This window comes from Limulus polyphemus, unplaced genomic scaffold, assembly GCF_000517525.1.
Source record: "Limulus polyphemus unplaced genomic scaffold, Limulus_polyphemus-2.1.2 Scaffold7679, whole genome shotgun sequence".
Taxonomy (NCBI): domain Eukaryota; kingdom Metazoa; phylum Arthropoda; class Merostomata; order Xiphosura; family Limulidae; genus Limulus; species Limulus polyphemus.
In genome coordinates this window covers 2,327-22,442 of record NW_013673289.1, presented here as the reverse complement: position 1 = coordinate 22,442, position 20,116 = coordinate 2,327, and the positions used below count along the sequence as shown (strand labels likewise).

Genomic DNA, 20,116 nt, shown 5'->3' with positions numbered 1-20,116 from the left:
ATTCCATGTTAAGTAATCTATGTTGAATCCAAACAACATGATATGTCTGTTGTGAAGTTTCATTTCATTTTAACTAATCATGTTAACATATCATTTCTGATGTTTCATTTTGTGTTAACTAATCTGTGTTGAATGTAAACAAGATGACATGTTTGTTCTGTTGTTTCATTTTGTGTTAAGTAATCACTTTTGAATCCAAACAACTGGACATGTCTGTTTTGATGTTTATTTTCATATTAACTAACTTGTGTTGAATGTAAACAACAGTACAAGTTTGTTCTGACGTTTCATTTTGTGTTAACTAATCAGTGTTGAATCCAAACAGCTGGACATGTCTGTTGTAATGTTTCATTGTGTGTTAATCAATCTGTCTCAAGGACTTTATTTCCACTGAATTTTAGCACAAAGTTGATAAAAGTATTTATTAACAGTACATAACAGCAGATTGCAATTATATGATTAAAGCTGTCTAAAAACCTGTGTTCAATGAAACATGATTTTCTGCAACCACCCATAGTCATATTTTCAACAGTATCTCGAATCAACACAAGTCACCACTGGGCTACTCTTGAAATACTGTTTTTTATTATCTTATCTATGTCTAGGAAGCAGGCTATAAATTTGCTCCTTAGGTATACAAAAACTGTCAGAAAGCTTTACAGCTTATCAGGTTAAATGTTTTTATATGTAAAGAGTTTTATGCTACTTTTGGTTTGTGAAATAATAGGTCATCATGAAGCACCTTTCAGCTCAGTCCTTATCTGTCTGTAACTTTAAACACAAAAAATCTACACATCCAACATAGAGAGGAAGTCTTTACATATTTTACTAAACAAGTTTAACACTTTACTAGAATTTTTATTATTTTACTGAAGGGAAATTAAAAAAACAATAACTAATGTTTGAAACGAAAATAAAGACAAAACATTAAAATGAATCTCTTGTTTTCAAAATGATGAACAACAACATACTAAACCCCAAGAAAAGTCCATATTTAATTTTTGAACCATGAACTGGTTCTAAATAATTGTACTTTCTGATAATATATTTTATCAAATATATATATATATATATTTATATATTTCGTTTGTATTTATTTCATGTTAATAACACTTTTTTCTCACATAAACATATGAAACCACTAAGCAAATTCACCTTACTCATGCTAAAAACCTCATAATTAAAATACATCTACAAACTTAACAACACTTTTTTAGAGATACTTTATCTGTTAGTCCCTTTACTGTTAAACTTCAGTTTCATTCTGGTAGAACCATCTCTATGATACATAAATACTGATAACTTTAGCTTTGGACAGTAAGACAAACACAACTGTTTCTTCGTGTAGCAAAGGACATTATTCCAGCAATGTCTTTAGAAAAATCCCCATTATATTCAGGGTGTATGTGTCACACAACTGTCAAGAACTCAGTTTCTGGAACATGAATCATGGTGTGCGACTTATTGATTGAGTGGTCTTTTACTGCTCAGGTCACAGAAGCTTCTGTGAAGACATTAGATAAGGATCTATCTGGTAAACTGTTCCAATGCTTTGACAAGCTAGACAATTAATATTTCTTCAGTGATTTGTTGGGAAAATCAATTATTCTTTGATTCTCACGTCTTCTGATTTCTGTGATAACTACTTTTATACTTTCTCCACAAATCATGTGTTTCCTGATTAGACAGCCAAGGAAGGGAAAATTCACTAAAATAGTACAGAAAATAAGACTATTTTTAAATTCTGAAATCAACAAAAATATCCTTACTGCTATGACAGAGAAGTGATTAAATTACATTCAACCCAATCTTTTTGTTCTTTACATCTTGAAAAGTAAAATACATGTATATCAAACTAATGTAATTAGTGTTAAGAACAATATGTTTCTTGCCATTTAATAAAATTTTTATATGAATTCATATTTAATATCATAAGGTGGAAAAACTTGCAATCACACAAGCTTAATAAAACTAAAAACAACAGAACCTCAGTTTATTTTTAATACAGAATCAAATTCCTTCATTCATATTCATAACACTAGCAAACTCTACCTACCTTCTCTAACAGTATTTACTACACTAACAAACTCTACCTACCTTCTCTAACAGTATTCACTACACTAAGAAACTCTACCTACCTTCTCTAACAGTATTTACTACACTAACAAACTCTACCTACCTTCTCCAACAGTATTTACTACACTAGCAAACTCTACCTACCTTCTCTGAAAGTATTTACCACAATAACAAACTCTACCTACCTTCTCTGAAAGTATTTACCACAATAACAAACTCTACCTACCTTCTCTGAAAGTATTTACCACAATAACAAACTCTACCTACCTTCTCTGAAAGTATTCACAACAGTAGCAAAATCTCAGTGAATAATAACAGAAATTCATCATAATTAGATGTTACTTAGAAATAATCCTATATTTACATTGTTTACCAAATCCATTAAAAGGACAACAATGATTAACTACATTAACTTCTCCTGCAAAACAACTTCCAATTCGACTCTACTACATACGCTGATTTTTAACACCTAACACCTCCTATGTACTCTTCTGCTAGCTAGAGATGTACATTAACGTATGTTGTATAATTTAGTTCTACAATAAACTAACACCAGTACCAGTAACAGCAGAAGTGGTTTCTGCTTCTAAAGCTTCACACGTATGGGAAAGATAGTAGTATTCATGAATATAGTCAAACCAAAAGAGCAGAACAAGAGGGTAGTCATGGATGTCGTGAAAATAGGAGAGCAGAAGAAGAGAGTAGTCATTGAAATAGTCAAACCCGGAGAGCAGAAGAAGAGGGTAGTCATGGATGTAGTGAATATAGGAGAGCAGAAGAAGAGATCAGTCACTGATATAGTCAAACCAAAAGAGCAGAAAAAGAGGGTAGTCATGGATGTAGTGAAAATAGGAGAGCAGAAGAAGAGATTAGTCAATGATATAGTCCAACCAAAAGAGCAGAAGAAAAGAGTAGTCATGAATATAGTCAAATCAGGAGAGTAGAAGAAGGTGGTAGTTAAGGATGTTGTCAGTAGTAGTATTCCCTGAACATAAAACAGAAGTCAAACAAGCAGTAGTGTTAACTGGACATAGAACAGGAGTCAAACAAGCAGTAGTGTTAACTGGAAATAAAACAGGAGTCAAACAAGGTAGCACTAACTGGACATAAAACAAGAGTCAAAGAAGCAGTAGTATTCCCTGAACATAAAACAGGATTCAAGCAAGCAGTAGTGTTAAATGGAAATAAAACAGGAGTCAAACAAGGTAGTGTTAACTGGACATGAAACAGGAGTCAAACAAGCAGTAGTGTTAACTGGACATGAAACAGGAGTCAAACAAGTAGTAGTGTTAACTGGACATGAAACAGAGTCAAAGAAGCAGTAGTGTTAACTGGACATAAAACAGGAGTCAAACAAGGTAGTGTTAACTGGACATAAAATAGGAGTCAAACAAGTAGTAGTGTTAACTGGACATAAAAACAGCTATGCTTACTAAACAACTGTGTTATATGAACCCCAAACAGCTATGCTTACTAAACACTTCATATAACACAGTTGTTTAGTAAGCATAGCTGTTTGGGGTTCATATAACACAGTTGTTTAGTAAGCATAGCTGTTTGGGATTCATATAACACAGCCCCAAACAGTTAAGCTCACTAACAAACTGTGTTATATGAATTCCAAGCATTTATGCTTACTAAACAACAAAGTTATTAGAATTCTAAGCTCCATGATGATCTCATATATGGTTACAGACATACACTCACTTTTCCCAAGAAACAACATTCCAAGGATATTAACTTTACTATACAAATACATTTAACTAAATATACAGACATTCATGTTAGTTATAACGGCATTACTGAAAACTAGGCTTTTTTAACTTCAGTTTGTACTAAATACAGTCTTAGGTGAATGAATGCTAAAGCTAACTAAGTATTTTACTAAATAATAAAGACTAAAGGATTAGCTATGCAGATATACATTAACTTTTGTTGATAGCAAATTTTATGGCTACTAAAATTATAGAGAAATAATGGTTTTAATAATTTCAGGACAAAATTAAATTGTTGATTCAAGTGGTATCTTTATTTACTCAAAACTTATATTAGCTCAACATAATAAATAAGTCTTACTGAACAACTGTGTTTATTTTTCAAATTGCATAATTTGTACAACTGAGAATTAGATGACTGTCTTTCTTCACATTTATGCAAAATAAGAATAACCAAAGAAAAATAAGTGATTACATCAATACATCTGTTTACTGAATATGTAACTCTTTTTAGCCAGAAAAAGATTCAAAGTACAGTTACTTTATAAAAATGCAGTATTAAATCCGAACCAACACATCACAAACAACACTTCTTGAACAGCGAACAAGTTGTATCGTGTAAGGAGAACGGAGTTCTGTATTGAAGAATATTTATTGAAGTGCATTAGCATCACCACCTGTTAACACATTCACATAAAATAAGAAACAGATAAGTTCAATACAACAGTATTTCTTACATTGCCAGAAATAGACCAATTAAATGTTAACATTTTCATAAATTGAAAATGTATTTCCACTAATACTTATCCCCTCTCACACTACAGCAATACTTATCCCCTCTCGCACTACAGCAATACTTATCCCCTCTCACACTACAGCAATACTTATCCCCTCTCACACTACAGCAATACTTATCCCCTCTCCCACTACAGCAATACTTATCCCCTCTCACACTACAGCAATACTTATCCCCTCTCACACTACAGCAATACTTATCCCCTTCTCACACTACAGCTATTACTAAACTACCAAGGTTTCCTTCCTTTGCCTATCTAGATATCGGTCAGAATTTTTCCCGCTTGCTCCAATCTTATATAACCAACTTAATTGCCCTTGGAGATATATGTCACGTGACACTCTCCACCTACATCAATGTACCCTCTATCCTGGTACTGTATATAAGCATCTCATTCGGATAATGTTATCGCTTTTTTCGAGACTGACTCTATCTCAGTCTCTTACACCAGCTCTTAGTGGAGAGAAATGGCAAGTATTATTGGAAATACATTTTTGATTTAAGAAAATGTTAACTTCCAAAACATACTTACCTCCTCTCACACTACAGCTAGAATCCCACATTGATAAGATGGAGGGGCTAGTGAGAGCATCTTGTCAAATGATGAAAAAATTAAAAAACAAATAAATATAAAAACCGATAAATAAAGTCAGCAAAATTCTTAATACAACTAAAGATAAAATAGATATATAAAATATTATGTGAATGTAAAAAAGTTTATATAGGACAAACTAGAAGAAATTTAAAAGTCAAGGTTCCACTGCTCGAGGTTGGAATTATAGGACCATGGTCCCTATATCCCATGTTGGTGGCTGGGGCAATTGGACCACAATAAACTTATATACTTGGGAGTGGATCCCAACCTGTAGCCATAGAGTGATGCATTCTGAGCCGCCAGAATCAAAACAAGAAGGTAAGCAACACCCAAGTGGACAAACCTTTTCCTCAACCTGAAGAAGTCTGAAAGGAAACACTCCAAACTCGGAATGACAGGATCCTGTATGCCATACTCAACCTGAAGAAACAGAACTCATCTGGTCTGGAATTATGATCCTGTATGCCATACTCAACCTGAAGAAACAGAACTCATCTGGTCTGGAATTATGATCCTGTATGCCATACTCAACCAAACTGTGCTCAACCAAGGACCCAGGATGGGACCACACTGTATTTGGAATTACAAGGAGACAATTGACCTTCTTCGATGAACAATGTACTGAGCCAATATTGATCAAAAAGAAGGGCCATGCTCAACCCAACCCGGATAGCTGAACATCAAATCTGAACCGGTATGACAAGCAGGCTCCCACATAGGCTGTTGCCTCTCCTATCGACGTCAGGGAAAAAAAATCCAGGAACCTGGGTAGGAGGGTCCTATACAGAGGGGTGAATATTTTCATTACTCATATTGTCTCTTCTTTACCTTTCAGGGTCCCTTACCTCTTTTTCACAGGCAGGTGTGCTTTTATCAAACCAATTTCACACTAGCAACCACTAATTCAATATAATCTTATCTAGGTTGCAACAGGCTCTGTAGAAATTAGGTGTCCATAAAAATTTAGAGAAATTGGTTCACCTATTCCACTGTTCCTCGAGTCACCCCCATGCACATTACTCCACAGATACTACTAGTGGAACTAGGGAGTCCTTACCACATCCATTTTCCAGTCACTGGAGTGGTAGACATATGTTCTTCCTCTAGAGTGTCCGAATGAATTCCTCCACTCTTGGAAAAGAGGGCGTAGTTGGTTTGTTTGGCAAGCCAATATACGACAAGAATTCACGGATTATCATTTCTGGCACGGTGGCAAATGTCTCTCCTATCCCATATCTGATCACTACTCATTACTGCTTGGACCAATCAGATCATTTGTTATGTCCAGTGAGGATCTTGAAGATTTTGTTGCCCACATTAGTGCCGTTAGAGATCCCAGACAACGACTTTATTCATTGGGATCATTCAGTTTCTAGGATTTATCCCTCGTTACATGGACGAGGTAGATACGAAATTGATCCGTATTGCTTATTCTGGGCTCTCTTTGAAGGCAAGGAGACTTCTGCAAGTCATGTCTCATCAGATTCATCACGTTTGTGCCCTTTAGCAACTTGTTTGAATTGCCCACTGAAGGGCATTGTGCTGGCTGGTATGTGGACCTCCCCATTTATTTTTATGTCACATTATTTGCTTTATCTGGCATTATCGTCATCTGAGGGTTTTTGACTAACCCCTGTAGCTATCTAAACCACATCTGATAGATTAAACAATTTTTTTAAGAAAATCAATTAGGTAACACGAATAGCACTCAAAGTATCTCCAATGATCATAGTACAGAGAAACCCATTAGTGAGTGCTTTGTCAAGAAATAGTGATCATAATATCTCAATGAGGTGTTTATATACAGTACCAGGATAGTGTGTGGAATGACATAGGTGGAGAGCATCATGTGACAGATATCACCAAGGGCAATTAAGTGAGGAATAAAAGACTGGAGCAAGCAAGAAAAATTCTGACCAATGTTTAGATGGGAAAAGAAAGGAAACCCTTTTAGTCCAGTAATATTTGTAGTGTGAGAGGAGGTAAGTGTGCTTTGGAAACAGGTATTTCTTCTGTAATCGACATAAATCCTTTTAAGTTCAACTTACCAGGCTTTAAAACTGTGAACTGGTTTCCCAAATACTACAACAGGAAGTTTTTCACACAACTCGATGAAGCGAACTAAATGAAAAAAGAACAACTTTTATTCATACACAAACAGTAGTAGAACTTAACACTGTGTTTTATAAAAAAATTAATGTTGATTACTATAAAATCTATACATTCAGATGTATAAAGATAAAACTGCTATAGAACTTAACACTGTTTTATAAAAAATTAATGTTGATTACTATAAAATCTATACATTCAGATGTATAAAGATAAAACTGCTATAGAACTTAACACTGTTTTATAAAAAATTAATGTTGATTACTATAAAATCTATACATTCAGATGTATAAAGATAAAACTGCTATAGAACTTAACACTGTTTTATAAAAAATTAATGTTGATTACTATAAAATCTATACATTCAGATGTATAAAGATAAAACTGCTATATCGACAAGTTTTTGGAATGAAAAAAATATTTTTTTTTCCATGAAATAGATGAGTAGTACAACAGTACTGATGATTGGTACAACACTACTAGTGACTAGTCCAACAGTACTGGTGATTGGTACAACACTACTGGTGACTAGTCCAACAGTTCTGGTGATTGGTACAACACTACTGGTGACTAGTCCAACAGTTCTGGTGATTGGTACAACACTACTGGTGATTAGTACAACAGTACTGATGATTGGTACAACACTACTGGTGACTAGTACAACAGTTCTGGTGATTGGTACAACACTACTGGTGATTAGTACAACAGTACTGATGATTGGTACAACAATAATAGTGACTAGTACAACAGTTCTGGTGATTGGTACAACACTACTGGTGCTTAGTACAACAGTACTGATGATTGGTACTACACTACTGGTGACTAGTCCGACAGTTCTGGTGATTGGTACAACACTACTGGTGACTAGTACAACAGTTCTGGTGATTGGTACAACACTACTGGTGACTAGTCCAACAGTTCTGGTGATTGGTACAACACTACTGGTGATTAGTACAACAGTATTGATGATTGGTACAACAATAATAGTGACTAGTACAACAGTTCTGGTGATTAGTAGAACACTACTGGTGCTTAGTACAACAGTTCTGATGATTGGTACAACACTACTGGTGACTAGTACAACAGTTCTGGTGATTAGTAGAACACTACTAGTGATTAGTACAACAGTTCTGGTGATTAGTAGAACACTACTGGTGACTAGTAGAACAGTTCTGGTGATTAGTAGAACACTACTAGTGATTAGTACAACAGTACTGATGATTGGTACAACAGTTCTGGTGATTGGTACAACAGTTCTGGTGATTAGCACAACATTATTGATAATCTCCTTACTAATCCAAGTGTTTCATCAATTCCTTACTAATAAGTTAGTTAGGATAAGTTTAATTTAGCTAATCTCTTCCTTACTAGTCCAGACTGTTTAATCTCCTTACTAATCCAAGTGTTTGATCAATTCCTTACTAATAAGTTAGTTAGGATAAGTCTAATTTAGCTAATCTCTTCCTTACTAGTCCAGACTGTTTAATCCCTTCCATACTAATAAGTCAGACAACAATCAGTCCAAGTTAATATGAGGGAAAACCTTTGATTCGTATTCTTTCTTCAATAGGTTTAAATAAACTTAAATTTCAACAAGATTTAAGTTTCTTAAATCCTAACTAGTTGAGAAAAGGTTAATTACTGATGTTTATGTTCAACTTAACTGAGGTTATGTTGATACTTATCTGACAATGACATACAATGAACATCAAATCACAAACTTCAAAATGAAACACTGGTTTTTCTTTATAGTAGCAACTTGTTCTACAAGCTGTACAGTGAATTTTACACATATATATATTAAACCTAAAAAATTGACATAAAAATAATTACTTACGATCTTTTGGCTTTGAATAATATGACTTTATTTCAGAATTACATTTTAATTTCTTTGCTTCCTTTTTTTCTTCATGTCTTTTTCTAAGCTTTTCTATTATTCTCATTTCTCTTAACCTTTGTATATCCCACCTGGAAAACAATAAAATTTGAGTTTGAAGATGAAAAGCTTAGATGAATTATATTCCTCAAATAAAGTTGTTAATTACAGTTTTGTTTTCTATTATCTGACAATGATAATCCACACAGCAAATCATAAACAGACATCAGACAATATTATTTTGTACAGAAGTTTATCAAGTGTCATACGATGACTTGTATGTTAGTTAGATAAAACCTAGAGGTAAAAATATTTTCTTAACACAGGAAAAGTATCAAAATTCCCTTCATAATCAAATCAATAACCTATCAGTTGATAAATTCAAAATAATTTCCAAAACATCTCTCACAAATAAGCCTTGTGCAAAACAATTTCTGGTCAGTTAGTAACAATACCAATTATTCAAGATCTTTTTATTTTCTTGCAAACTTAAACATATTGATATTTTTTCCATTACACAGTCTCGTTTATAACCTTCCTTCAACATTCAAAGAAAATACCATAATTACACACTTTTTATATCACTCTCCTAACAATCAAGAAAATTATTAAAATTTTATTTTCAGACAGTTTTGGAACTGACATTCACTTAAACTGGATAAAAACAATAATGTCAAACTGGATACGCTAGCAATAACAGTGTCCAACTGATTACACTTGCAACAATAATGTCAAACTGGATACACTAGCAACAACAGTGTCCAACTGATTACACTTGCAACAATAATGTCAAACTGGATACACTAGCAACAATAATGTCAAACTGGATACACTAGCAACAATGGTGTCAAACTGGATACACTAGCAACAATGGTGTCCAACTAATTACACTAGCAACAATGGTGTCAAACTGATTACACTTGCAACAATAATGTCAAACTGGATACACTAGCAACAATGGTGTCAAACTGATTACACTTGCAACAATAATGTCAAACTGGCTACACTAGCAACAATGGTGTCAAACTGATTACCCTTGCAACAATAATGTCAAACTGTATACACTAGCAACAATGATGTCAAACTGGATACTCTAGCAACAATAGTGTCCAACTGATTACACTTGCAACAATAATGCATACTATAGATATATGTCACAAATGTAAAATCTATTTGTAATAAAAAAATAAATATGTTATAAAATACTATAATAATACATTTTGAAAATCTAAGAACGGCAAACATCATTTATTGGAATTATTTCTAAACTCATCCTTGTACTTTAATTTTAAATATTTCCAGTCATCCTTGTACTTTAATTTTAAATATTTCCAGTCATCTTTGTACTTTAATTTTAATTATTTGAAGTCATCCTTGTACTTTAATTTTAAATATTTCCAGTCATCCTTGTACTTTAATTTTAATTATTTCCAGTCATCATTGTACTTTAATTTTAATTATTTGAAGTCATCCTTGTACTTTAATTTTAATTATTTCCAGTCATCCTTGTACTTTAATTTTAATTATTTCCAGTCATCCTTGTACTTTAATTTTAATTATTTCCAGTCATCATTGTACTTTAATTTTAATTAATTCCAGAAATCCTTGTACTTGAATTTTAATTATTTGAAGTCATCCTGGTACTTTAATTTTAAATATTTCCAGTCATCCTTGTACTTTAATTTTAAATATTTCCAGTCATCCTTGTACTTTAATTTTAATTATTTCTAGTCATCCTTGTAATTTAATTTTAATTATTTGTAGTCATCCTTGTACTTTAATTATTTGAAGTCATCCTTGTACTTTAATTTTAATTATTTGTAGTCATCCTTGTACTTTAATTATTTGAAGTCATCCTTGCACTTTAATTTTAATTATTTCTAGTCATCCTTGTACTTTAATTTTAATTATTTGTAGTCATCCTTGTAATTTAATTTTAATTATTTGTAGTCATTCTTGTACTTTAATTTTAATTATTTGTAGTCATCTTTGTAATTTAATTTAAATTTTGTTTTGTTCACCAAACAAGAGATTTTAATCCTCCAACTTTTCTGGAACTTACTTTTTCCGTCTCTTTTCTTCTTGTTCATATTTATGATGTCTCTTATTGAATGTTTCATCTTCGATGTTCTGTGAAATTTAAATTCTCAAAATAAATTTTCCAAAGAAATAACATACATGGATTATATAGGCTTTTCTAGTATAGAACCTTTGTTAAAGCACAAAAAGTACTCAGCTCTAGAAGTATAAGTCTACTTTGGTCTTAAACATATACAGATCTATAGAAAATAAATAAATAGGACAAAGAAGATTAAATCTTTAACCTTCTCTATTGCTTCTGAAACATTGCATCATGAACTGTGATGTTTGCTGCTAGCACGAAAAACATTGCAACATCAATTTATAAAGCAGATACATTCATAATTTAAGTACATCTGTATATAGTTAAAAACTTGTGTTCTTCTGAAATATCTATGTAGTCAATTAAAAGCCAGACATCTACGCATAGTTAGAGAATAAACCAAGCTTGCAGGAATTTTTTTTGAGAATGGTTATAGAATGCACCAAGCTTGCAGGAACTCTTTGTGAGAATGGTTAAAGAATGCACCAAGCATGCAGGAACTCTTTGTGAGAATGTTTAAAGAATGAACCAAGCTTGCAGGAAATCTTTGTGAGAATGGTTAAAGAATGCACCAAGCTTACAGGAACTCTTTCTGAGAATGGTTAAAGAATGCACCAAGCTTGCAGGAACTCTTTGTGTGAATGGTTAAAGAATGCACCAAGCTTGCTGGAACTCTTTGTGTGAATGATTAAAGAATGCACCAAGCTTGCAGGAACTCTTTGTGTGAATGGATTAAAGAATGCACTAAGCTTGCTGGAACACTTTCTGAGAATGGTTAAAGAATGCATCAAGCTTGCACAAACTCTTTGTGTGAATGATTAAAGAATGCACTAAGCTTGCACAAACTCTTTGTGAGAATGATTAGAAAAACATAGAAACAAAAACATGATATAATGAAGACATTTATTATAAAACAGTCATGATGAATGTGGAAAAATAACTGTCTTTAAATAAAAAAAATAAACTGTTATACTAAATAAGTCAACAGTTATCTAGCATAACATAAAATGTTTCACAGCATATGCTCCAAATTAGAATTCCATGGCATTGTGAACTCAGCACATTTAAGTTGATCAACATGATGTTTGAAGTGGTAATGTGAACTCTAGCACAGTTAAGTTGGTCAACATGATGTTTCAAGTGGTAATGTGAACTCTGGCACAGTTAAGTTGGTCAACATGATGTTTGAAGTGGTAATGTGAACTCTGGCACAGTTAAGTTGGTCAACATGATGTTTCAAGTGGTAATGTGAACTCTGGCACAGTTAAGTTGGTCAACATGATGTTTCAAGTGGTAATGTGAACTCTAGCACATTTTAGTTGGTTAACATGATGTTTGAAGTGGTAATGTGAACTGTAGCACAGTTAAGTTGGTCAACATGATGTTTGAAGTGGTAATGTGAACTCTAGCACAGTTAAGTTGGTCAACATGATGTTTGAAGTGGTAATGTGAACTCTAGCACAGTTAAATTGGTTAACATGAAAGAAGATTAAAGATTGACAGCCATCATGAGGGTATTGTCCAGACTTACTGTAATACAATCTATATTTTTTTACTTGTTCTATTTGGATATAAAACTTCACAGATGAACCATAACCTTACACATTTAACATACTTTTACCTGTTTTAAGTGTATATAGGTTAATTAGTGACCATTAGTTTTAAGTGCATACAGGTTAGTGACCATTAGTTTTAAATGTATATAGGTTAATTATTGACTATTAGTTTTCAGTGTATATAGGTTAATTAGTGACCATTAGTTTTAAGTGCATACAGGTTAGTGACCATTAGTTTTAAATGTATATAGGTTAATTATTGACTATTAGTTTTCAGTGTATATAGGCTAATTAGTGACTATTAGTTTTAAGTGTATATAGGTTAGTTAGTATTCGTTTTAAGTGTATATAGGTTAGTTAGTGACTATTAGTTTTAAGTGTATATAGGTTAGTGACTATTCGTTTTAAGTGTATATAGGTTAGTGACTATTAGTTTTAAGTGTATATAGGTTAGTTAGTATTCGTTTTAAGTGTATATAGGTTAGTTAGTATTAATTTTAAGTGCATACAGGTTAGTGACCATTAGTTTTAAGTGCATACAGGTTAGTGACCATTAGTTTTAAGTGTATATAGGTTAGTTAGTATTCATTTTAAGTGTATATATGTTATTTAGTATTACTTTTTATACCTCAGTTCCTTCCATCTGATAAACACTTGACAATGGTTTGTAGCTCCATCTAGGGACTGAAAAATAGTAAATATTTCCTGTAAATCTTTAGTGTTTACATAAGACATGGTCTATATTCTGTTTCAATACTTTTTAATATCTAATTTATAAACACTTAACACTAGGGAACTTTAAATAAAACCTTACTTTTATTATGGGTTGGTACTAATATCTTAAGTTCAGAAGGAAGTACAATATCCTGATGAAATTTAGTTGAATGGACGGCAACTGCCTGTTGTAGAAACATAGGCGTAAAGGATGACATTTCGAAAGTCTTCCACCTTTCGTTTTCAGGTGGAAGACTTTCAAAACGTCATCCTCTACAGTTGTGTTTCTACAACAGGCAGTTGCCGTCCATTCAACTAAGTGTCATCACGAATACTCTGCCTAAACAATCTATCAAAGAAGTACTATACAGACTTGGGTTGTGAAAAAATGATTGTTTCAAACAACACTATTAATTAGGGGGAATATATGTAACAGTTCTGTTTCAAACAACACTATTAATTAGGGGGAATATATGTAACAGTTCTGTTTCAAACAACACTATTAATTAGGGGGAATATATGTAACAGTTCTGTTTCAAGCAACACTATTAAGTAGGGGGAATATATGTAACAGTTCTGTTTCAAACAACACTATTAATTAGGGGGAATATATGTAAAAGTTCTGGTAAACATCCAATTCAATATTTTTACCAATATTTTAGTAATCCTTTTTGGATGCAGTGGTTAGATTAGCTTAGGAATTTTTAAAATTAAAAACACAAGCTAGATGTATGTATACATCAAGTTGAAACTATGAGATCAGCATAATAATATATTTTTTTACTTACTATTTTGTGCAAAAGTTAAAAATGAATATAATTTATAATTGTTACCATTCTCTTTCGCCTTTTACCATGTTTGTTAAAAACATACAAGTGGAAAATTAAGATGATAATCCACAATTGTAATTTATTAGTTATGTACGTAATCTAATAATCCATAATTTCAGTTTTAGTTATTATTATTTTGTACATAATTTAAAAACTGATAATCAGTAACTGTTACTACTCCTAATTTTTATTATAAAAGTTTTTATGCAAGTCGAAAACCAGATAGTTTTTATGAAACTGGGAAAAAGCATTTTACTTTCACTGAAATAATCATCAATTATTATGCTTTACTATTAACCATACATGTCTGTAATGTTCTTTACGGAACTAACCTCTAATTTCCTGTTGAGTGATACGATCCTTTGGTGTGACTGTAGGTAACATTTCTCCTATTGGAAGATAATACAATTCACTTGTTCTGAGGATTCTTTCCTTACCGATTCTTCCTTGAGCTCTCAGGGTCACACTGGTCAGTAAGGTCTTCTTTTCGGATGATGATGACTGTGAAGATAATGTTACCAATATTCCTGAGGAGTTTTCAATGTTTACTGGCATACCAGCTTCCCATGCTAAACTCGAATCTGCAACCACTGAGGTTTGGTATGTATCTATCTTCTTGGGCAAACCTGCTTTCGAGGGGTACTTCCTTCAAAGAAGAAGACAACTTTCACATTTCAGTTAAACAACGGTTGTGACTAGGGTAGCTACCTTGCAGTTTGCTTATATTATCTTCTATAAATTGACTTTCTACAACATTTAAAACATAGCAATAATTTTTTATATCTAGAATATGCTACACCTGGTGTGAAACTCCACATCATCACTTACAACCAATATATCTATTAACCTTTCAGAAAATAAACAACATCCAGAAAATTCAAGTTTATCTGCAGGTGAAGTTGTTACTATTCAGGAGGTGAGTACCTGTGAAAAAAGTGTTTGGATTAAAAGTGGCCACCAGAAAATAGCACAAGATATAGTTTACTTGCTAGAATATGAGCAGATTAAAATTCAGTTACTTAAATTAGGAGTTAAAGTTCAAAAATGCTTTGCTGATTGTTTAATTTCAGCTTCTTTTCAAGCATTAGAAGAGTTTCCTTCACCAACAGCATAGTCTCATTTTTTGCTTTACCAATTACTTTGAACATACTGAATGTCATTTCAGATTCACTTTGTGCAACGTTTAACCTTTAACCTAGGATTCGTGTTCTTTTAAATGATCTCCAAGTCTTCCTACAGTCAACCTGATGAGAGCACCCCTGCACACTGAGTGACAAACTTCATAAATGACCCGTGACTATTGGAAAAACTGGATCAAACCTTTAAACAAATTATTAACAAAGGTAGTAAACATCGTGACAGATTTAATTTCTGGGATCTAAAGTGGGAAATTGAATTTTTTGCAAAACAGAGGAATTTTTTCAGATTGTTGGTGGGATATGTACAGCTTTTAAAAGTTGCTGAGTAATGGAAACATTTCTAATAATTGGAAACTTGTTAAATTGGTTACTATTTTGATAAAGATCAGGCCTATCAGTTACACTTCTATTACTACTACTACGTCTGTCGTATTCTAACTGGCCTGATGAGCCATGGTGTTAGGCTAAAGGCGTCGTTGGTACTGAATATAGTGGGGATGGCATATTAAACATTCTTCTCTGCTTTTACTCATAAGTTTTTTTTTATTTACAGAGAAAGTGTTAGAGTATATTAAATGAAAGTAATCTGAAAATATTTTAAAAGTTGACATTGAGAAAATATTCTTGAGATTGCTTTAGAAAGTTTTCTCTTAGTTTTTTCATAAGAATTAGTTTTAACAAAGAAGAACAACCAGGATTTAAAAAAAACACTTTAATAAACTTTTAAAGAACATATAATTAAAAAACAAGTTAGATCTTTATGGCACTGTTGAAAAAGTAAAAATCATGGAAACAGAAAAAAGCTGTCTTTAAGAATAATTTCACAAAGATTTCTTTATATATCAACTACTGAGGTCTTCAATAGCTAAGATATGTCCCTGCATTTGAATAGCCTTATCAAATTTATTGATATTAAAATGTTGACACTGTACATATTTCTTTTATTCAAAAGGACCTATATAATCTTAAGAAGTAAGAAATTTTGAACAAAAGAAGAGTAAATAATGCAGCAGGATCATGGAAACAATATGGTTCTTGTGTAGATAAGATAAGGGGATACAGCAGTTGTTGTTTTTGTCTACATGTTCTAATACTTCATCTGTTAAATATACCTTTTTTTAAAAACTCGTACACATAACAAGATGTAGTACAAGGACTGATACATAAAAATGTTTTGATTGATAAATGAAATGATTTCTTCCTCGTTAATATTTCTTTATAAGTATGGAACTGGTCCTTATCATTCATTTATAACAGAAAAACAACAACATAAGCAAATAATGTTTGTATTTACTAATATTGTGTTTGGATTATCTAATTACTAATTTATGAAGGAATTTTTCACCTGAAAGGGACTTGGGACCATCTGATGAATCGTGTGTTAAATGTTCTTATTTTAAAATGTTTGTACAATTTTAACAAGTTTAATATAGGGTCAGAACATGGAAAATAGGTTCTGTTTGAACAAGTTTTATACAACTGAGTTGTAGAAATATGGAGAAAACTTACTTTTGGAGAGAGGAGAGGAGCCTTAATGGTTTAGAAAAAACATTTAATTGTAACTATTAATAAAATCGCATGGTTCTCCATTGTTTTCCTTTTCTCCAGTCAATTTTCTTACATCATTATTCTTGATTTTAACCCATCAGGTACTCTCCCAACCTTTTCTCAGATCTAATTAAATGCCTAAAATTAGTACATATTTCATTTTCTACATATCAGCTAGTAATTGGGATACTTTGGAAGGCATTCCAAAAGTCGACTAGGAAGGCTGTCCTGTTAGAACTATTGTTTCGATTAGAAGTACATATAATCATGTACTGGCTGGTAAATTACTTGGACCAGTTTGTGCACAATACATATAAAATACTGGATTTCAGGTTTAATAAGAATACATATTTTGTGCAAGTTTTAATGTAGAATCTTTCTATACTAATATTCCTTTAAAACAAAAAAAGACTTCATAAATGGCTGCTGATGAGACTTATCAAAATTAAAGTAATTTATAATCAATACAACTACCCAATACGTTTTACAGAAACCGTTAAAGATCGGCACTAAAGAATCGCATCTTTTCAACAATACCATTTATGACCAAACTGATGGTGTAGCAACAGGACTGATATTTTCACTTGCTAACTAACTGTTGTCATACCATGAAAAAACAACAGAAGAACTACCTTTCAAGTTTTAAACTATCGCATTTACGTTAACAATAGTTAGTTGTGGTGATTATGAACATGTAGATCAGTTCTTGCAGTATTGTATAAAGATTGGTTTATACTTCAACTAACTAGTTTTATCCCATTATTATTTAGGAAATTTTAGCTAAGATCACTAGCACATATCAATATTTACATAAAGAACTTGAAATTATCAATAAACGAAAATAGTTTTCCTTGAAATAGTTATTTGGGGGTAATTCAATATCTATAAACACCTAAACTGAAATTTTCGAAAGCAAATAGTATAACAGATACTACCATATACTGGCATACATGCATTGTTATAGAAACAAATAGCTACATAAACTTTTCTTTAGAGCTGACCTACAAATAGATTTATGACACATTTTTGAACCTGAATGTAGATAAAAAATTATTTTCAGTTTTAAAGATAGATTATTGCCATTAATTATATATCTAATGATGTTTATTAATTTAAGTATCCAAGATGCAGTTCTATGTATATTGGATATACCACCAGATGGCTGGAAACATGTGTAAGTCAGCATGCAAACTGGGTGACTGGAAACAAATCTAGCATAACAGATCACAATAGAACTAGCTTGGAGATTAATCTTTCACTAAAATATAAAATACTAAAAGCAATTTTTCAAAATAACTTCCAAGTGCAAATTTTAACACCGTAATGGTAACAAAATTCAAATTAATAAGTATAAGTTTTTGGGTTCTCCTTTGACTATGGAATTAAAACATTCATAACTTTTTTGCTAATAAATTACATTTTTCTTCCTTTTTTACAGTAACTAGGATGTGGTCTTCTTTCTTGTAATCCTTTTGCAATTTCATTTGAAAGAGTTGACACTAGTGTTGTAATGACTGAAAAATCAGAAGTGGCCTTTTTAACAGATTCTGTATTTTGTTTTTTTTCTTGCTTCAGAAGAGACACCCTTCTCTCCATACGTTCAACCTTTGTCATTCAACTAAAAAATAAGATATATATATATATATATATATTCAAAAGAAAATGCACAATAATAATATCAAATTATTTTAATAATAATAACTTCCAATCAGAATAAACTTTCTAAATATATGCAGCTATATCATAGTTTTTACAAATTACACATAGCGCAATACAAACTTTTCTTTTAGTTTTAAATTTAAACTATGTGTACATTACAATGAATAACATGATTTCTACTGCACTTTACATTCACAGACCAGTTTGAAAGTTACTTACTGTAGTTAACTTCTAGTTTTACACGACAGTACAAATCTATAAAACAAACTTAACTATCAAAATTCAGATACGGAAATATTAAATAGCCAAATTTAACTTTTAGTTTTAACTCAATTTAAGGTATGTTTTTCATTTGTAATCTTGATTAAGCCTAGCTATAGTTTTGTTATTACTTACATCGTCTACGTTCTCCAATAATTCTAATAAAGTCTAAAAATTATAGTGTATTGTAACTTGTATTGTAAATGGTTAAAAATAAAATACTCTGGTTTTGACACATAGCTTTAGCCTTTACGAAGTCCGTATTATTACTATTACTATGAGATTTAGAGACAATAACTAGCAATAATAAAATTCTACAGTATTAAATATAAAAGAAAATAAGAAGTTTCTGGCAGTATCTACAAGCGTTTGATTAATCTCACATAAGACTAAAATCATGAATCTGAATTCATTGTGGATACAGTAACACATGAATACAAGTACCGTTACGTTACTTTCTATAAATAAGTCCTAACATTTAGTAACCACATGGCCGCCCATTGTGACAACATGCAGCGCATGTGCAAGAACCGTAACAGGAAATGAGACTCAGGAAGTGTCTTTAATTTAGGTCATATTTTTTCTGTGGTGCCGCGCAAAAGAAGCAAATACTAAAATAAATCATCTACATTGTTTTGATTAATAAAGAAGTTCTTAAACTCTTTTGTCAGCAACATTCCGTATCAGGACATGCAGAAAGTCTAGAGTCAGCGGGAATAAGGCCATAAATGAAAACGTTAAGCAAGGGGTATCACTAAACTGAAATTTTCCAAAGTGTGTAACGCCGAAAATATCTGCTTCGAAAAGAATATCATAAAAAAAAGACCAGAATTAACGCCGAATAGGCTAAATCTGAAAGGAATAGCATCGAAGTTATATTAGGAACATTGTCGAAAGTTATAAACTCGAAATGTTTGTTTGTTTCGGGTACTCCGGCAAAGTTACACAAGGGCTTTGCTAATTGTGCCTAATAATGGCTGGAGACGGCTTGAATGGGTAATGAAGAAAAACTTTAATATAAGTTATATATATATATATATACACTACACTACTACTATTAGTATAGTTATATTAGTATTATTATTATTATTACTTACTTACTTACTTACTACTACTACTA

General features: G+C 31.9%; 1 protein-coding gene across 9 annotated transcripts; it reads right to left on the bottom strand.

The window, feature by feature from the left end:
• Nucleotides 1–563: 563 nt before the first annotated feature.
• Nucleotides 564–19,515, bottom strand: LOC106474780 (male-specific lethal 1-like 1). Of its 9 annotated transcripts, none has more exons than XM_022403083.1 (8): nucleotides 19,441–19,515; nucleotides 18,494–18,694; nucleotides 14,722–15,035; nucleotides 13,474–13,529; nucleotides 11,230–11,297; nucleotides 9,129–9,259; nucleotides 7,231–7,303; nucleotides 564–1,708 (listed from the first exon to the last, which is right to left on the bottom strand). In XM_022403083.1, exons 2-8 carry the CDS (start codon nucleotides 18,688–18,690, stop codon nucleotides 1,618–1,620), a joined length of 930 nt encoding a protein of 309 aa, XP_022258791.1. In that variant the 5' UTR covers nucleotides 18,691–18,694; nucleotides 19,441–19,515; the 3' UTR covers nucleotides 564–1,617. The 9 variants fall into 9 exon arrangements, with proteins under 9 accessions (XP_022258791.1, XP_022258798.1, XP_022258793.1 ...); XM_022403090.1 differs by having other exon boundaries at nucleotides 14,722–15,031; XM_022403085.1 differs by having other exon boundaries at nucleotides 19,380–19,510.
• Between the last annotated feature and the right edge of the window lie 601 nt (nucleotides 19,516–20,116).

Excerpts from the sequence above, each read along its gene's own strand:
- LOC106474780 (XM_022403083.1), bottom strand. The coding sequence starts at position 18,690 with ATGACAAAGGTTGAACGTATGGAGAGAAGGGTGTCTCTTCTGAAGCAA. Across the intron at positions 11,298-13,473 it reads ATCAGATGGAAGGAACTGAG|AACATCGAAGATGAAACATT; the intron begins GTATAAAAAGTA and ends TAAATTTCACAG. Across the intron at positions 9,260-11,229 it reads GAAGAAAAGAGACGGAAAAA|GTGGGATATACAAAGGTTAA; the intron begins GTAAGTTCCAGA and ends ATTGTTTTCCAG.